Source organism: Lathyrus oleraceus, chromosome 1, assembly GCF_024323335.1.
Source record: "Lathyrus oleraceus cultivar Zhongwan6 chromosome 1, CAAS_Psat_ZW6_1.0, whole genome shotgun sequence".
Lineage (NCBI taxonomy): Eukaryota > Viridiplantae > Streptophyta > Magnoliopsida > Fabales > Fabaceae > Lathyrus > Lathyrus oleraceus.
Window position 1 is genome coordinate 182,807,693 of NC_066579.1, and position 19,122 is coordinate 182,826,814.

The following is a 19,122-nucleotide window of genomic DNA, read 5'->3' on the forward strand; positions in this document are numbered from 1 at the left end:
GGTCATATGTGACAATGGACGGTATAAATTAAAGAGTAAAATTCGGTTCTGAACACGCGAAAGCGCAGTTCCTATTTAACTGAATTCTTTTCTAGGTAGAAAATATTGCCCCGTACAGTAATTCTCTTATAAACAATCTAGAGTGATGTTAATTGATGTAAATCACATTCTAGTATTACTTGTCTGAATTTATTAAAGTTTATTATTTCATTTTTTTCCCATTCTTAATTCATTCGCCTTAGATAAACACCATAACAATTAGAAACAATAGATTGGACAATTGGTCTCTGTGAGATCAATATCTTTTAATACTACATGATAGACTATACACTTGTAGTTAGTTAATTCGACAAACTCATAATATTCGCGAACAGGTTTTTGGCACCGTTTTCAGGGACCAATTACGTCAAAATTTCATAACTTGTTGTTACATCGTCTAGATTAAGGCATCATATCTCTATCACTATGCATCATCAAAAAAATTCTTAAAATTACCGTTATCAATATTTTGAAGTCCCGCACGAGTCTCATAAATCCAATCTTAAAATTATATGGGATAATTACGTTAAAACGCTATTTCTATCCAATCTAGATTGTACCATGCGAAGATTTATGGCAACACAAACCATGCGAAATAAAGAGTTTATAAACCAAATTTTTAACACAAAGGAAAACCTAAAAAAATTGGACACACTGGTCAACTCCTTGGTCATAGGAAGCAAAGCATTGGAGACTAAAATCTCACTACTTGCACAAACACCTTTAGGCCCTTCCCTTGAGGCACACATGATTAGAGTAGCAACCGGTAGTGAAAAACTCGTCGAAAATCCTAAGGATAGCAATAATGAGGTTAAAGAAATTTTAAATGAGAAAAGAATAGAGACTTTAAAAACTATCCACACTAATCTGCCTCTATCCAAGGTCTTGCACAAAAGTAGAAAAATAAAGGATCATAAAACGAATGAAAATAGAATTTTTTTTTAGCTTTTAAGGCAGGGAAAGAAAAATCTGAACTCAAAAAGCTAATACATATAATCATACCTGAACCACCTTGCAGAAAAGGAAAAAGAAAAGGTGAAGGATATGAGAGATGGCTCGATAAGTGGCCATGGAAACCAAAGACTATTGAAAGTTCAATCGAGGAATTTCCTCTAAAGAACCCCCATGAGCATCTACATCTCTCAGCTTTGTCGAGCCACCGACATTAAACAAAGCACTGCGTGGGAGGCAACCCATAATTTCATCTTCTTTATTATGCATATTTTCTTTCTTTATATATAACAGTGATTTATTTTCTTCCTACTAACGAGACTAATTTCTGGTTGATTTCACCCCAGGTATCATCACTCTTTGTTCCTACTAACCATATTTGCAGGATGCAGAACTTGGATGATATGCACGTCCACTTCAGAGATGAAGCCCAGAAGAAATTCTATGTGGCATTATCTAAGAGACCCATGCTACCTACCAGATACCCTGACTCTCACTTCCTAGATACCCTAGGGATAGAGCCTAACATCAAATCCATGTGTATCCAGTTAGATTGGGATGAATACTCAAAGAGAAAAACGTACCGGAACCTTACTCTTGAGTTCCTGAGTTCACTTACCTACGAGCCTTATAGTGGTCGTGGATTTAACAAAGGCAACATCACATTCAGATTATTTGGACCTGAATATACCTTTAAGCATAGGGATTTTATAAAACTGCTAGGATTTCAGTATGGCATGACCGATGTAGCCGTGGTATCTTATGATAAGGATACACATGATAAGCTTGATACTTTTGGGGGAGCTATTACCATAGAAGGTAATCCCTACCCATCCATCCATCTCTTCACTTACATCCACAAACCAACACTTAGGTACTTCCAAATGATTTTAGCCCAAACCTTCTTTGGTAGGAGTGAGGGTAGTGAGCCTATTAGTGCAGAAGAATTATTATTTCTCTATCGTGTCGCCGAGTTGGAACTAGATGAATCTGAAACTTTCTTTATAGCTAACCTTGAAGGTGTTGCTAGGTCTACGGAAGGCCCAATCCATGTGGGAGGAACCGTAATGCAAATAGCCTATGCCTTGAAACTCCAAAACCAACTCTCTCACCTAGTACCGTATTGTGGATTCACCCTCCTCAATATAGGATATTGCTTAGACCATGGCCTAGTATGACGTGTGTACTTCAGGATTAATGAGTACAAGTTACTCATTAATAATGAAGTAGTTCACCATTTTACCTTGTCGAACCCCGAGAGAACCAACATTTATAATATGGAGAATTAGAAATATGATCTGGAAGGACAAGGAGAGACATCGCCCAGACCCACCACCCCTCTAACTCCAGAATACCACCCATCACCTCTCTCAGATAGGTCCACTGAGTTTTCCTCCACAGGATCAACACAAAGGTGAAACATTGACTATGAGCTTAATGTCATGTGCCAGGAGATTGTTTCCCTTCATGAAGAAGTTTGCGGCCTCACTTCACAGATGGAAGTGGCTAACGCCACTCATACTACGGAGATAGATTTCTTATGTAGTGAGATCCATAACCTTCAACTCCAGATTACTGCAGCTCAGACACTCAGACCACCCCAGATTCTGGGACACCCAATGCAATCCCGCCAATAGCCTTCACTACAGACTTATTCATGATGGAAGCACAATTTACTTCTACTGTTATCATTACTATTAATGTTATTCATACTTATTATCTTTTCAGTTTTTTTTGTTACTTCCAATTGCTTTTACCGTATTGCATATTTTTATTTTTTTTTATTATAGTATGTGTCATTTTTTAATATGTCTACTTTAAGGTAAATTTATGCTAACCAATCAATCGTTCGAATCAAAATGGAAAAACACCCCCCAAAAGCCCAAATCTGCAGTCAAAGCCCAAGAAGGCCCAATTCTTAAAGATGGCGTTCGCCATGGGGTCTGAAGGTAAAAACACAGAACAAAATTGAACAGACCCCATTTCTCCCAATTTTCACTCATCTTCAACCTCCTTCAACTCAGTTTCTCTCCTCTTTAACCCACATCAAATCCCACTTACTCACACTAATCACAAAAACTCTAATACCCACTACCTTCCCCACTCATCCACCCACTATTCATTCTAAAATTCCCCATTTTCTCACTAAAATAAAAACCCCATTCTTCGTTTTTCACCAAAATACCCTAATTTATCCACAACAATGGCAGTCATGGGAAACAGAGGAATTATCTTTCGTGAGGGAAGGGGCGGCAACAGGCAGATGCAGAAATATCAAGAATTAATGACCTGAGAAGTTTTCTCCACGAGGCAGCTCTGACTCAGTGGCGACTAAATTCGGTCCCTTTCATGATAGCCCACATGTGTGCTATTATGAAGAATAAGGGGACCATCTCTTTTGGAGGATTGATTGCCTCCACCACCCGTGATATAAGGCTTGATACTGAGCTAGCTATGCTTTTGGATCTCACTCTTTTGAGGCATATGAGGCTTTGCAAGGTAAGGAGAGAAGGAGGATCCCATCTTATGGTCATAAATCATGATAATAGAAGTTTTATTTTGCCATGGCCCACCCGTACAGATGTACGTCAAAGGGTCAACTGGACTTTTGATTTGCAGGCCCCACCTTACACCGACCCGATGCAGATGGACATTCCTCAGAATGTCAATGCCAAGGATGATGGGACCGGTGATTAGTATGAACGGAGACACATATCTCCCATTCATTATGCCCCTCGGCCACATGCACACATTGCACTGGTTGTTCTAACCCTTTGTAGGTACCTCTTCCGATTTTATTTACACTAAGGATATGTGTAGGGATCATATGGCACGGGAAGCAGAGCGTGATGGCTTATTTTATGCCATGTATGAAAAAAATAGGATATGATGGAGTTCATGCGGGAATCATAACGCCAAACAAATCGCTCCCTCATATCAGTGGAGGAGGCCTAAGCCACCATGGCAGCCCAATAAATGCGCCTGCAAGCTTCACATGCACACGACTATCCTCTTGTGCATGCAAACCAGACATCCATAATAAGTAACCTCCATAGTCTACAGGAGTCCAACACCTCACTCTCAGCCTGAGTCCAGTAACTCCATATCTCCCAGGGTTCACGCCACCAGAGCCAAAGTTGTCATCCCCGACATTTCGACCAGCCAGGAGAGGGAAGTGGGGGCCATCAGTAGCATCTCCTCCAGGTTTCTATGTTCCTTTATTTTACATTTATCAAAACATTGAGGATAATGTTCAGTTTAAGTGTGGGACAAGAACTTTACTATTTTCATTTTTCTTATTTACTTTCATTTTTTAGTTAGATTTACTGTTTTACTTTTATTATTCACTAGTTTAGTTTGTCCATTATGTCAATTAATGTGATGTCGAGTCTTTATGCATGGTTTTTCTGCTGTTTATTAATTATTTCATTTCATGAGCCATAAAAAAAATTGAAAAAGAAAACAGGTGCTTAAGTTGAAATTTTAGGCTACTAGACAAAGTACGGACAGGTTATAGAGACTTGGGAAAACCTCTAAAAGATCGGCATTGTCTTAACACCGTAAGTCTTCTGATTATAAAGATCAATTTGGATACTTGTTATACCATGGCTTTAAAATCTCGCCCCTAAATAAGTCTTTGAGTAGTTTATCCTAGCAGTCAGCACCATCTAATTTACCATCGAGTAAGCGAACCGATGCAAATAGGTGTGTGATCCCTTATTAAAGAAAAAGAAAAATAAAAAGAAAGAAAAAATATGGAAAAGTAAGAAATAGAAAAGGAATCTGCCTTCTAAGTTAGGTGACCCTCACCCGGTCATTTAGCCTAACGACTGTGAAACCTGTAAGAATATCGGATATGCACCAGAATTGTTTTGACATAATGTGGATCATGGTCACTAACAGGTTCGACTGTCGTATGTGAACAGATAACAGTCTTAATGTGATTGCGCCTGAATGAAAAAGGGACAAAAAATGGGATGAGTAAGTTAGGCTTGGGCATAACAACATGATGCGAATTGGTTTGTATAGGAAGGAGATTTATGACCGCAAGCGGAATGTGTCGTTACGATATCCTTAGTTTGTGAGTTAGTACCTATCAACATAGCCTTGAGCGAATTAGAATCTTAGCCTAGAATAATTACAAGAGCACCACCGTTTCCTTCATATGCTTATAAATATTTGCTTGAGGACAAACAAAGGTTCAAGCGTGGGAAAGTTTGATAACACCATATTATACCATTACTTTGACTCATTTTGTACATGATTTATTATTATTTTACCTCTATTTTCAGTGTTATGTGGGTACTTTATCTATATTTTAGGTAGTTAACCATAAATGGGCCATGTGCGAAGAAAGGAAGTAATCCGGATGCAAAACAATGAAAAATGGAAATTTTCACTCAAGGCGGCCTACATGGCGCTCTCCATAGAGGTAGTCATCAGGAGAATGATGTGTCCCACGTTTCAACTGTCAAAATACTTGGTCACGCTCACGTTACGAAGATGGTGTTCGCCATGCAGGGGATGTCGTTCGCAATCCTTTGTTTTTATGTTGTAGTTGGAAAAGGGCATTGCTTGGTCTTTCACTCTTCCCATGTTTCCCTATTTTTTCTCCCAAGAATTAAGAAGGTTTCACATAACATTTTAGGGCTTATAATTATTATAAATAGTCATTTTACTTTTCTTTTTAGGGCATCCAAGCTTAGCACCAACATAAGCCATAAATTCAGTATCATTAGAGCTTTAACTCCTCACACCAAAGAGTTGTCGCATTTTGTTCGTGTATCAAGCTTGGAGCACTTTTATTTTTAAGGTTATTTATTTTCCCACATTTACATTCTGTTGAAGTTTATTTTCATCTAACCGCATTATATCAGATTCAAGTCTCTGATTGGAGCAGGTTCTTATTTTATTCAACTTTATTTACACTTTAACTGACTTGTCTATTTAGTTTCCTCGCTTTACTTTCCCCTCATTTTATTTACCGCATTTTATTTCCCCTTATTTAATTTCCCCGTCTTTGCCTTTAAACCACTTTATTTAAAACCGTCGTTTTGTTTAATTCTAAATCCAAACCAAATGCCTTTTTATTTATCATAATCATGTCTAGCTAATTTGTTCGTACTAGAATGTGAAGACCATCATTTGACGGTACTCTATCCGTTATTTCTTTGGGATTACAATTATGGGTTATTTTGGTTTTAACGCAATTTTTCCAAACTTAATCAAATATGTTACTACTAACGTAGGATAGTGATAACGTCGGGTAAGATCGAAATCCGTCTAACATTAAAGATTAAAATTGGTTTATTTTTTGTTAGTAAATACCGCGAAAGCACTTTATTAATTATCTAGGAGGTTTAATATTTCTAGAAGGTGGTTTTAAAACTATTTGCGAACGCGCGCGCCTATAGTGTTAGGACTCGATCACCTGAGCGGAAGTTAGGGACCCTTTTTTATTTAAACTTACCAATCAAAATCACTTTTCAACTAAGTAAAGAGTCTAATTCCTTAAAATAGGATTTACTACTTTAACGCAAAAAGCACCGGTCGTATGTGACAATGGACGATATATATTAAGGAGTAAAATTCGGTCCTAAACACGCGAAAGCGACAGTTCCTGTTTAATTGAATTCTTTTCTAGATAGAAAATATTGCCCCATACATTAATCCCATTAGAAACAATCTAGAGTGATGTTAATTGATGTAAATCACGTTCTAGTATTACTTGTCCGAGTTTATTAAAGTTTATTATTTCATCTTTTCCCATTCTTAATTCATTCGCGTTAAATAAACATTGTAACAATTAGAAACGATAGATTTGACTATTGGTCTCTGTGGGATCGATATCTTTTAAAACTACGTGATAGACTATACACTTGTAGTTAGTTAATACAACAAACTCATAATATTCGCGAACAATATTTCACATGTACCCGAATGAAAACTAAAACCTAAAAATTAAATTAAATGGTGTATACACAATAATTTAAACTCAAAACATGGGGCTTAGCATCAGTGAATCATGAGGAGTACAATGGTAACTTATTTGGAAGGAAACAATGGGGGTAACTACCTTGTCGGAATCGTTTTCAGTTTATGGTTCCGATGGGTTTGAGTAGCTCATGTGAGGTGGTTTCAAACACTTCTAAGGTTTCAGTTAGCTTCAGGGATGTTTGATGAAGGTGTTTGAGTGTTTTTATGGTGCTAGAAATAAATCAAAGTTCAAACACGATTGGTCTGTTTTTCAAAGAGGTGTGTGTGTGTGTGTGTGTGTGGGGGGGGGGGGGGGGTAATTTCAACAAGGTTTTAATGGCTTGGAAGCTTGTCTTTTAAAGGGAGCATGGTTGTGTATTTATAGGGAATCTGATGGAATGGTTTATTTGGAGTTTTAGGGTTGAAATCTCAGAAATGGTTGGGACCCAGAAAAATGACAAAAAGCTAAACTTGTTGGCTTATGGTGGTCCATATTTGGTATGCAATTCTCTTCCCTCCAATTTGTTCTACAGACAACGTGCTTTAGGTGAAACCATGGTGGTCCCAACAATGCTGAGGTGGTTTTGACTTGTATCCATTTTAGGTAATGTTTTGCTTTTTGAAATTTCGGGTTCGCTTGCTCATGTCCTTTTGATCCTCTTATTTTGGCTTACATTTTAGTGTCACAAAGTGCTTGCAGCATATTCTTGGTTCAAAAGGAAATTAAATAACATGGATTAGAGGCTTCGTGAATGAATATGCATGTTTTGGCTGATCTGGTCTGGCTATGTGCAGCATGGTGTGGCATGAACTTTGCACTTGGGCCTTTTAAAATTGGCTCATGAATTTTGAGTAAAAAATAAGCCAAATGAACTTTTCCATACCCTTAACATGTTTCAGAAAGAATCATGTAAAAAGGAGTTGTAATGTAGAAATGGAAACGATGTAAAGTGGAGGTTATGAAAATGATTTTAGTCTTGACTATGCAACTTGACTAGCCTGGCCAATCCATATTTTGAGATCCTTATGCATTGAATTAGGTCTTGGGCCTTTAAACAAAATTGGATAGGGGTTCATTTAGGACATTTGGCTAAAATTAGATCCTGAAAAGGTTAAAATATGAAAAATTTATGGGGTTTGGATCAAATGGTAGGCCAAACTTTGCCAAAACTTGACCAACCAACATGCCCTAAAATGAAATTATGAAGTTTCTTGAATTCCAAGGCACCATGATGATTATTTGAAGCTCAAATGATAAAATCTCGATAGAAACCAAGCCTTGATGCTTTGTGGGATGATTATGGGCTATTTTTGTAGATGAAACCAATTTGATTCAAAGTTTAAAGTCCAAAATCAAACCCTCGCTTGTCTTGCTAATTATGGATGAAATGGATGGATATTTGGAGGATGACGATTGAAATTAGATTGATTTGGATGTGAATGTAACAATGGAGGATGAGGTAATCAAGTGAAAAGGAAATGCATATAAGCAAGGGGCACCATTTAGGGTTTTATTTTGGGCCAAAAGGTTCCTCAAAGGCCAAGGTCAAACAAACTAGGGTTTGGGGTGGATGAGGTGTCTTGGAGTAGTCTCACAAGGTTGATGCTTAATAAATGTTTGAATATTAGGGATTCCTAAAAGGAAAGGCCAAAGCACAAAGTTAAATGATGACTTGTACAAGCCACAGAGGACCAAGGGATTAGGGTTGAGGGCCATGGATGACCAGATGAATAAGAAAAACTTCCCACCAAGGCCCACCCTTCAATTAGTGTTTTGGAGGCGAGTGAGGTGACTTATGTAGTCCCACAAGGTCAAACAATTCTTGAAGATAGAAATTAGGGTTTAAGGAATTGGGCACACCCCATCATGATCAAGATACCTTGATGGTTCTTAGATATGAACAATGTGCCTTGAGCTTATGCTTTCTTGTTATGAGTGTAAATGCAAATGAGATGATGAGATGATGAATGTATGCTTATGCATTAGGGTTGTGGAATTTGTATAATGAGGTAAGGTAAATTTTGGGGTATGACAACTGTCTCTATTTAATCTTCACGGACCTGAATGTATGAATAACAACGATTTTCATGCATTCAAGGTAGGAGAGGATTAAATACTAAAAGTATCCAGAAAGTTGCCCTACTAGGAACGAAGGTGATATGAGTTGATGGGAATTTGTGAGGAAGTGTTTATGGGATGGCAAATGACCTTGATATGAAGTCATATGCTGGGGAATTGAATATGGTGTTCTATGGGGAGGATATGGGTTAGCTGCATGATGTTATGTATGAGATGCAATGCATACTACACAACATAAGTATTTCTTTAAATGGAAAAACAAAGAGAAAATTTCAATGACAAAAGGTCAAGGAAAAAAGACTTTGTTGGAGATGAGTTTCTTATGTAACAGGTGGTGATAATCCTTAGCAATGGCTAGGAAGATCTGAATCTAACAAAGACAATCCCTAGCAACGGCTGGGAAAATATGGAATTTAGCGACAAAAATCCCTAACAACGAATGGGAAGGTTAAAAAAATGATAACGGCCCCTAAAAATGGTTGGGGAGGTTTAACTTCAGTGACGATTCCTAGCAATGTCTAAGAATACCTGACTTCTAATGGTGATGGTCCCTTAGCAACGACTGGGGAAAATTTAGGTTCAGTGACGATTCCTAGCATCGACTGGGAATACCTGGCTTCTAATGGTGGTGGTCCCTTAGCAACAGTTGGGGAAAATTTAGGTTCAGTGACGATTCCTAGTGACGGCTAGGAATACCTGTCTTCTGCTGGGAGAATTTAGATTCAGTGACGATTCCTAGCGACAACTGGAATACTTGACTCCTAAAGGTTTGGTCCTAAAATCGGTTGGGGGGAATTTAGGTTCAGTGATGATTCTTAGTAATGACTGGGAATACCTGACTTCTGCTAGAAAAAATTTAGGTTCAGTGACGATTCCTAGCGAGAATGGAGTACCTGACTCCTAAAAGTGTTGGCCCTAGCAACGACTAGGGAAATTTAGGTTCAGTGATGATTCCTAGCGAAGGATGGAATACCTGGCTCCTAAAGGTGTTGGCCATATCAACGGCTAGGGAAATTTAGGTTTAATAACGATTCCTAGCAACGACTGGAATACCTGACTTCTAAAGATGACCCATAGCAACAGCTGGGAATGAGTGAGATTTGAATGTGGCTTATGCATGCATGCCCAATTTTAAAGGATATATTATTATGCAATATTATGTATGCAAAACTCCGATGTATGCTTGGACTACTGGGGATATGCAAATGTATGGTTTATGGATTATGCCAAATGATTGAGCTTTGTGGTAAAGATTTGTTGGGATTGAAAATAACGATTGGGCTTTGGAGGGGTGCCAATGGTGATTGGGATTTGAAATGGTGCAAAACAAGGTTGGACTTTAAGTTTGCATGGGGGAGTGGACTAACTTCCCAACATCTTGATCTGGATCGGATGACGCTCAGGCTGCATCTGGTTTATTTACTGCTGACTAATGATCATCTTGATGAGGAGACCTTGATTTGGCCAAGTCCAAGGGACTGTGTGGCTTTACGGTGTTTTGGTATACCAAGGTCATTATAATTGTGGTTACCCTTAGAGACTTTGAAAGGAGAGTAACTTCGATGTTTCCCTTTGAAAGTTTTTATTTATTAAACCCCAAAAATTTCGCATGCAATATTTATTAAAGGAATTCACATTTCACAAACAAAGCAGAGAAAATAAAAATATTGAGCACATTTGATGAAAAGGATTTTATTGATAAAAGGTAATCCCTTAAATGGGTCATTTACAAGAGGAAGCAATTCCTAAAAGAGGTGATTGCAAAAATAAATGAAAAATATAATGACAATGAGAAAAACTTGAATTTCCACTGAGTTCCAATTTTTGCTATAATCCCCATGTCTTATAAGGTCCTCGGGTCTTGCTTTAGAAGAAGGTGATTGGATTGATTCTCCATTCGGAATTATGATGGATATATTCAAAATATTCTTTGCAGACTGCAGCCTCTCGCTTTTATGAATCCATAATTTTTGCCTAGACCGCTCTTTCGGGTTTTCAGCCTACCGGGATACCCTTTCTTGCCTAAGCCTCCCTTTTGGGTTTTCAACTTATCGACTTCTTCTTCTTTTTTCAAGCATAGTATTTTTTGATTGCATCCGCATTCACATGGGAGGGAAGATCTTCACCATCCATAGTTGAGAGTATTAATGCTCCTCTAGAGAAAACCTTCCTTACAACTTATATGCCCTCATAGTTAGGCGTATATTTTCCCCTTGGGTCGGTGTGAATCAGTAGAATCTTTCTCAAAACCAAATCTTCATCCTTGAGACTTCGAGGAAAGACCTTTTTGTCGAATGCCCTCTTGAGACGCTTTTGGTATAGTTGGTCGTGGCAGATGGATGCCAAGCGCTTTTCGCCAATGAGGTTCAACTAATCAAGTCTTGCTTGTACCCACTCAGCTTCGTCGAGCTTGACATCAGTCAATATCCTCAAGGAAGGAATCTATACTTCAACAGGCAGAACTACATCCATGCTATAAACAAGAGAAAATGGGGTTGTCCCAGTGGAGGTACGTACTGAAGTACGATAGCCATGAAAAGCAAATGAGAGCATCTCATGCTAATCCTTGTAGGTTTCCACCATATTTTGAATGATCTTCTTGATACTCTTATTGGCTGCCTCAACAATGTCATTTATCTTTGGTCGATACGATGATTAATTATGGTGTTCTATCTTGAAGTTCTTGCACAACTCTTTCATCATTTTGTTGTTGAGGTTGGAACCATTATCAATAATGATTTTGTTTGGGACCCCATAATGACATATGATTTCTTTCTTCAAGAAACGAGCCACCACTTGCCTAGTGACGTTTGCGTATGAGACAACTTCCACCCATTTGGTGAAATAGTCTATGGCTACCAAAACAAAACGGTGTCTGTTTAAGGCAATTGGCTCAATGCGCCCAATCACTTCAATGTCCCACATCGAGAAAGGCCAAGGTGATGTTAAGAAATCAAGTGGCACTGATGGTACGTGTATTTTGTCAGCATAAATATGGCATTTATAGCATGTTTGGACGTGGTGGTAGCAATCAACCTCCATAGTCATCTAGTAATAATCAGCCCTCAAGATTTTCTTGACCATTGTATGTTGATTGGCATGCGTCCCAAAGGAACCCTCATGGATTTCCATTATAATTCAGTTTGCTTCATGTTTGTCTATGCATCTGAGCAAGACCAAATCATAATTTCTCTTGTACAGTACCCCTCCATTCAAAAAGAACTTGGCTGATAGCTTTCGGAGATAATTTTTGTCCGTGATGGATGCATTTTCTAGGTATTATTGGATTTCTAAGTACCTCATGATGTCATAAAACCAGGGATGGCTATCAGACTCGTCTTCGGATGCCAAACAGTAGGTTGGTTCGTCCAAGTAGTCAATGCGGATAGATGGTGCTTCATTTTTCTACTTGACCTTAAACATGGATGGTATAGTAGCTAAGACATCAGCCAACTGATTCTCCTCTCGAGGGATGTGATGTAATGTAATCTCATCTAAGTATAGGATTAACTTTAGGACATGCTCCTTGTAAGGGATCAGTTTGTGACCATGAGCTTCCCAATCTCCTTTAACTTGGATGTTTAGCAAGGCTGAATTTCCATAAACTTTGAGGATTTTGATCCTTAGATCAATATCAACTTCAATGCCGAAGATACAAGCCTCATACTCCGCCATATTGTTGGTACAACCAAAGCACAACTTCATAGTGAAGGGTAGATGAAAACCAGTTGGGGATGTAATAACTGCCCCAATTCCATTGCCTTGAGCGTTAGAAGCGCCATCGGATACAAGTGTCCAACGTGAGCCAAGTTCTGGTCCTTCCTTGGGGCCAAGAATATTACAACCCCTTATAAATATGATATCCTCGTCGGGGAATCCAAAGCGCATCGACTGATAGTCTTCCAAGGGTTGATGGGCAAGATAGTATGGCAAGACACTCCCTTTGACAACTTTTTGGGTGACATGTTGAATGTCATACTCAGTTAAGGCCATCTGCAATGGACGAATCTTCTAGTGAGAGTAGGTTTTTCAAAGATGTACTTGACATGAGCAATTTTGGAGATTAAAAGTGTTATGGGTGTAAGCATGTATTGCCTTAAGCGTTTAGCAGCCCAAGCAAGTGTGCAACATGCCTTTTCAAGCATTGAATATCTACTCTCGCAATCGGTAAACTTCTTGCTTAAGTAGTATACAACATTCTCTTTCCTTCTAGTTTCATCGTGTTGGCTTAGAACACATCCCATTGACCCTTCGAGGACCGTCAACTACATCATTAGAGGTTTGCCTGGAACATGAGGCATCAAGACTAGAGGTTCTTGCAAGTACTCCTTGATCTTCTAAAAATCATTTTGGCATTTGTCATGCCACACGACTGTCTGATCTTTGTGAAGCAGCTTGAAGATTGGCTCACAGGTGGCCGTGAGGTGAGATATGAATCTGGCGATGTAATTTAATCTCTCTAGAAATCCACTGACCTCTTTCTCAGTTTTCTGTACGGGCATAACTTGTATGGCTTTAACATTTTCAAGATCGACTTTAATCCCTCGTTGGCTGACAATGAATCATAGAAACTTGCCAGATCTTACCCCAAATGTGCATTTGCTGGGGTTTAGCCTAAATCTAAACTTCCTTAGGCATGCAAATAATTTCTCTAGATTGACTACATGCTCCTTTTTGGTTTGGGATTTGGCAATCATATCGTCAACGTAGACTTCGATCTCTTTATAAATCATGTCATGAAAGAGTGTCACCATTGCATGTTGGTATGTTGTGCCAACATTCTTTAGACCAAAGGGCATAACCTTATAGAAAAAAAGTTCCCCACGGGGTGATGAAGGTAGTTTTCTCCATGTCGTTCATGGCCATTCTAATTTGGTTGTAGCTGGAGAAGCCATCCATGAAAGAGAATACAGAGAATTGAGATGTATTATCCACTAGCACATCAATGTGGGGCAATGGGAAGTCGTCTTTTGGGCTAGCTCTATTCAAATATCTATAATCCATACACATACACACATTTCCATCCTTCTTGGGTACGGGCACGATGTTTGCAATCCACCGGGGGTAGTTTTCCACTGCTAGAAAGCATGTGTCAAGCTGCTTTTGAACCTCCTCCTTGACTTTTATCGCCATATCGGGCCAAGTTCTCCTCAATTTCTACTTTACTGGAGAGAAATCTTCTTTGAGGGGTAGCCTATGCTCCACAATTCCTATGTCGAGGTCGGGTATATCTTGGTAAGACCAAGCAAACACATACATGTATTCTTGTAGGAGCTTGATCAGATTTTCCTTCACATAATCTCTTAGGGTTGTGCCTATTCTGACCTCTTTTAGATCCTCCTCAGTCCCAAGGTTGACAACTTCTACTGATTCTTGATACGGTTGGATAACGTTTGACTCTTGCCGCAGTAGTCGGGCTAACTCTTTTGGGAGTTCACAATATTATTCACAGTCTTTGTCAGCCCGAAAGATAGGATTTTCAAAGTCATAATGGGCCATAGCAGTACTGTTATCTATGAAAATCAAGGGGAATATGCACAATTCATGGTTCATACTTTTATTTTTATGAGGAAGAAGAATAATGAATGGAAATTTAAAAAGAGAATAAGAAAGCATTGCCATTTTTTTTGTAAAATGAAAAGTAAAAAACAATGAAAGACAAGGAGCACAATTTGGATGTAAAATGATGATTTCATTAATTATTATTGATTTGAAAATTTTAAAGGGGTCCCTACAAATGGTTCATCATGCCTTGGGCAGAGCATGGTACTTTTTTCAAAGCAAAACAAACAAAGGAAAATTACTTCTCGATCATGGTAACTTCGGGCATCTCTGTCGATGTCCAATTTGCAAGCTCCTAGTCTTCCAGATTCTGATAAACAAGTCCTACTTTGTCAGCAACATCATTTTCTTCTTCCTCCATCACACTTATTTGTCCATCCACAAGGTGTCCTATGCTAGTGAAGATGTCTGGTAATGGGAGCACTTGTCCCTCAACAACATTTGTCATTGGTTTCTTCACAGTTTGTGAATGGTATCCCAAGCCAGAGCATTCCTTGTTTACGGGAAATTCCAAAACTCTAACCTAACCTTTAGGGTATCCAACTTCAATTATTATCCTCTCATCTTTCCAAGATACCATGGGGAACTCAACATTCTTCACTTCCTTCACAGGGGGAAGCATCTCCATATTTACTACCTCAAAAGCTTGAAAGATGGTTTCTTGGACTTCACCTCCAACCTCAACGTAGCGAAAAGACACTAGATGACTCACCATTATATCTTTCTCACCTTCTACTACTACTAGCTTATTATTGATCAAAAACTTTAGCCTTTGGTGGAAAGTCGAGGTAACAGCTCCGGGTGAATGAATCTAAGCTTGTCCAAGCAGAACCCAGTAAGCGGGATATATTTCCATGATGTAGAAAGTGATGAAAATGTATCAGGTCCAATTTTAATCGGGAGTTCCACTTCTCCTATAATCGTCCTTTTTGAGCCATTGGAAGCCCTCACTATTAACTCATTGGGCTTCATCAACAGTCCTTCAATGGCTAGTTTTGACAATAAACTCTTTGGCAGCATATTCAAGGATGAACCAGTATCCACCAAAACCCTTGACAAGATAGTGTCTACACATTCAATGGAAATGTGCAGAGCTTTGTTGTGATTCCTCTCTCCTGGCAGGAGTTCATCGTCACTAAATCCAAAGCTAACACTGGCAACAATATTGTTTACCACTCCTTCAAATCGACAGCCCGAGATCTCTTATGGAACATGGGCACTTCTCAAAATCTTCACCAAGGCATCCTTATGCACTTCTGAGCACATCAACAAAGACAACATTGATATTTTTGACGGAGTTTGGTTGAGTTGTTCAACCACTTTGTAGTCACTCTTCTTAATCATGCCCAAAAATTCCTCCATTTCGCTAACCAGAGTTACTTTGTACGTAGAATCATGCCTTTGTTGATCACTTTCAATCTATTTACTCTTATATTGGCTTGATAAACCACCATTGTCAATAGTAGGGGTCACTGGATATCAGCTTTGATAGTGGACAGATGTTCTGCCACTATAATTCCTTGGTTCATTAGCTCTTGTATACCAGCTTTCAAATCTTCACAATTTTGTGGGTCAATCAAACAACACTCACAGGCAGCGATACAAATGGGATACAAATTGTTCATAAACAATTGCTTCGTGATATCAACTAAAGGGGTCTTCAACTCGTCCACTCGGGACACCAATTTCCTTCCTTCTTCTACTTCCATCATGTTCACCGTGGGCTTTTTGTGTGGAGGCATTGGATTATTGTTCATATTTGGGCCATTCGAAGAGAATGTGATAGCTTTTGACTCAATCAGCTCTTATACCTTTTACTTCAACGCCTTGGAGTTTTCTACTGAATAACTAGGTGCCCCGGAGTGGAACTCATACCAGGCATTAGCATCATAACCGGGAGGAAGGACTGCTGGTGGGGGTCCTAACTCCCTCAATTACACTAATGATCCACATGACAAAAATGGTAACATACAACTATACGGCATCGGAACAGGGTCAAACCTTCTTTTTGGTCTTCTTTGTCTTTGTTGCTGTTGTGGGTAGTAACGTTGTTGTTGTTGTTGTTGGGGTGCATATTGTTAGTGATACGGGGCAGGTTGTCGGACAACTCAGTGGTCAGTAGGTATGGATATGGTTGTTGACTTTGTATGAGGGACATGGCGGCCACTTACTGATACGATGCATGATACGTCAGGGCCCTTCCCCTCACAACATCAGTCTCATTGGCTTCCCCCTCTCTCTTCTTCCCATAAGTGACATACGGTTTCTTCGCTACACCAGAAGTACTAGCAACATTCTGAAATTTTCTCAACTTGATCATATTTTCAATCCTCTCACCGACAAGGACTAAGTCTGAGAATCACGAGGATGTACTTCCTACCATCCTATTTGTCGCTACTGGGGTTAATGGGGTAACGAGTGAACTGGATAAACTGAACAAAAGAACTGCCTCCTTAAAGAGAAGAAGGAAATATCAGGAGATTCGCCATTGAATTTTACTTTATGTGTCTCCATTGGAGAAGGCGAGGGAAAATAATCGATAAAACCCTCCGAAGGATAAGCGCATGAGAAGCGCTATAAAAAGGATATGTTATCGGTCTCACAACCGAGATTAGGGTCCGGGAGTCGGTTACGCAAGGGAAAGGTATTAACACCCCTCGCGTCCATGGTATTCCATGGGAACCATTTGGTTTGTTTTTACATACATTGGATTTATCTATCATTATTTTATTTTTCAAAAGAATGTGTGAAAGAGGGGGTGTTTTTGTTATTATAGTGCTCGCTAAGGATTGGGGCCCTTGTGCCTGTGTATCACTCATTCGAGGATGAGGAATTAGAGCTCCGTAGTTTAGAATAGAAAATGTTTGTGTTTTTATTGATTTTACCTTTGAGAAAAGGGTTTTCAGAGTGGTGCCCTAAAGCACAAAAATAAGGTTTGATGGATTGTGTTGATTTTACCTTAAACAAGGGTTTATGAAAAGAGATTGTGATTAGATTGTACTAAAGTATATGGACGAAGGTGAATATTCTAGACAACAAGCCAAACATCTTGTGTCCAAAATAATCATAATGAGGGTAGGAATGATCCATTCTCACTCATCCTCCACCACTTAAGGCTCGTGGAGCACAATACTAATCATAGTTATTAAAGTATTTTAAGTTTGATTAAGAAAAAGATGTTTGACATTGGATAAAAGGGTTTAGTTATTTGATTGATAAATGTGGCTTATGCAACATGAATGCAAAGTAACTGACAAGGAAATAAAAGGGTCTCATTGTAAGGTAGTCCAAGAGAAAGCCTTATGTGTGCAAGAGTGTGACCTATGCTAAACAAAGGATAATGGTCTCACAAACATGTCCCCCTAAGGTGGTGTCATTATGCCATTCTTACAACAGGAATTTAAGTTACAGATCAAACCCAAGTGTTTTACATAGTATCACAAAAAATGTAATGAAAGGCCCCCAAGATAAGGTCCTAAATGGGATCCTCTAAGTCCAAGTGATGAAGTGTTTTTGGTCTTTTAATTTTATCATGTTTTGATTGTTTTTGAATGATGATAATAATAAAGCATAATGGTAAGTGTGTATGATGAATTTGTATAATGGTGATGATGATGAATACTTAAATATAAATAATACAATAAGTAAAGAAAAATAATGACAAGGATAATAATAACAATAGGTTAGTAGTGATTAACACAAGTTAAAGTTAAAGTTATGGACAAGTTTTGAGGATTATCTATCTATAGGTCAATAGATTCAAAATATGGCGCATCGAGGGATAACTTATCACTGATGCAAAGTAAGGAAGATGATCAATGGATCAACTTACCCTAGATTTGCAACAATGAAAGTTGTTCAACCTCAAGTCGATCTATCAATAGATTGACAAAGAGAAGACTATACAACTCAAAATTGAATGGTTGATTTTAGTTGTTAAGTTATATGAACCGGATGAAATATTAACAAATTAGTGGAACAAATGAAATACTAACAAGGTATGGTTAGTATAAACAAGTCAAAATGACAAATAAACAAAGTATAGAAGGGTTAGTGGGTTAGTTTAAACAAACAAAGTGGTAAATGTATCAGATGAATTCATGAACATATGTATAAATAAGCCTCATCTAAAAGTCAAATGACCCAATTTAGTTGGTGTGGGGATAACCTATCCATGATTCAAAGTCCCATGGATGAACATTTGATAAACCATTAGAAGGTTTAAAATAAGGAAGGTTCAATCAACCCTTACCAAGCCAACATCATGACAAAAGATAAATATCATTGGCTCTTAACTTAAGACCTCATAAATCCAAAAATAATTGCTCAAATGAAATAAATAAGGGCATCATTAAATTCTAAAGGCAAAAATAAGGGGAGTTGATGTTCAACATTTTTCCAAAATAATAAAAATAACGGGGTTAAAAAATAAATCAAAAGAGAAAATAAAATGAAATAAATAAAATAACAAAATAACATAAAAAGGAAAATAATGGCCAGGGCGCACTCCTTAG

General features: G+C 38.4%; 1 protein-coding gene across 1 annotated transcript; it reads right to left on the reverse strand.

Annotated features, from left to right (window-relative positions):
- Nucleotides 1-12,451: 12,451 nt before the first annotated feature.
- LOC127098369 (uncharacterized) lies at nucleotides 12,452-13,039 on the reverse strand. Its single transcript, XM_051036956.1, has one exon. It carries the CDS (start codon nucleotides 13,037-13,039, stop codon nucleotides 12,452-12,454), a length of 588 nt encoding a protein of 195 aa, XP_050892913.1.
- Nucleotides 13,040-19,122: the final 6,083 nt, after the last annotated feature.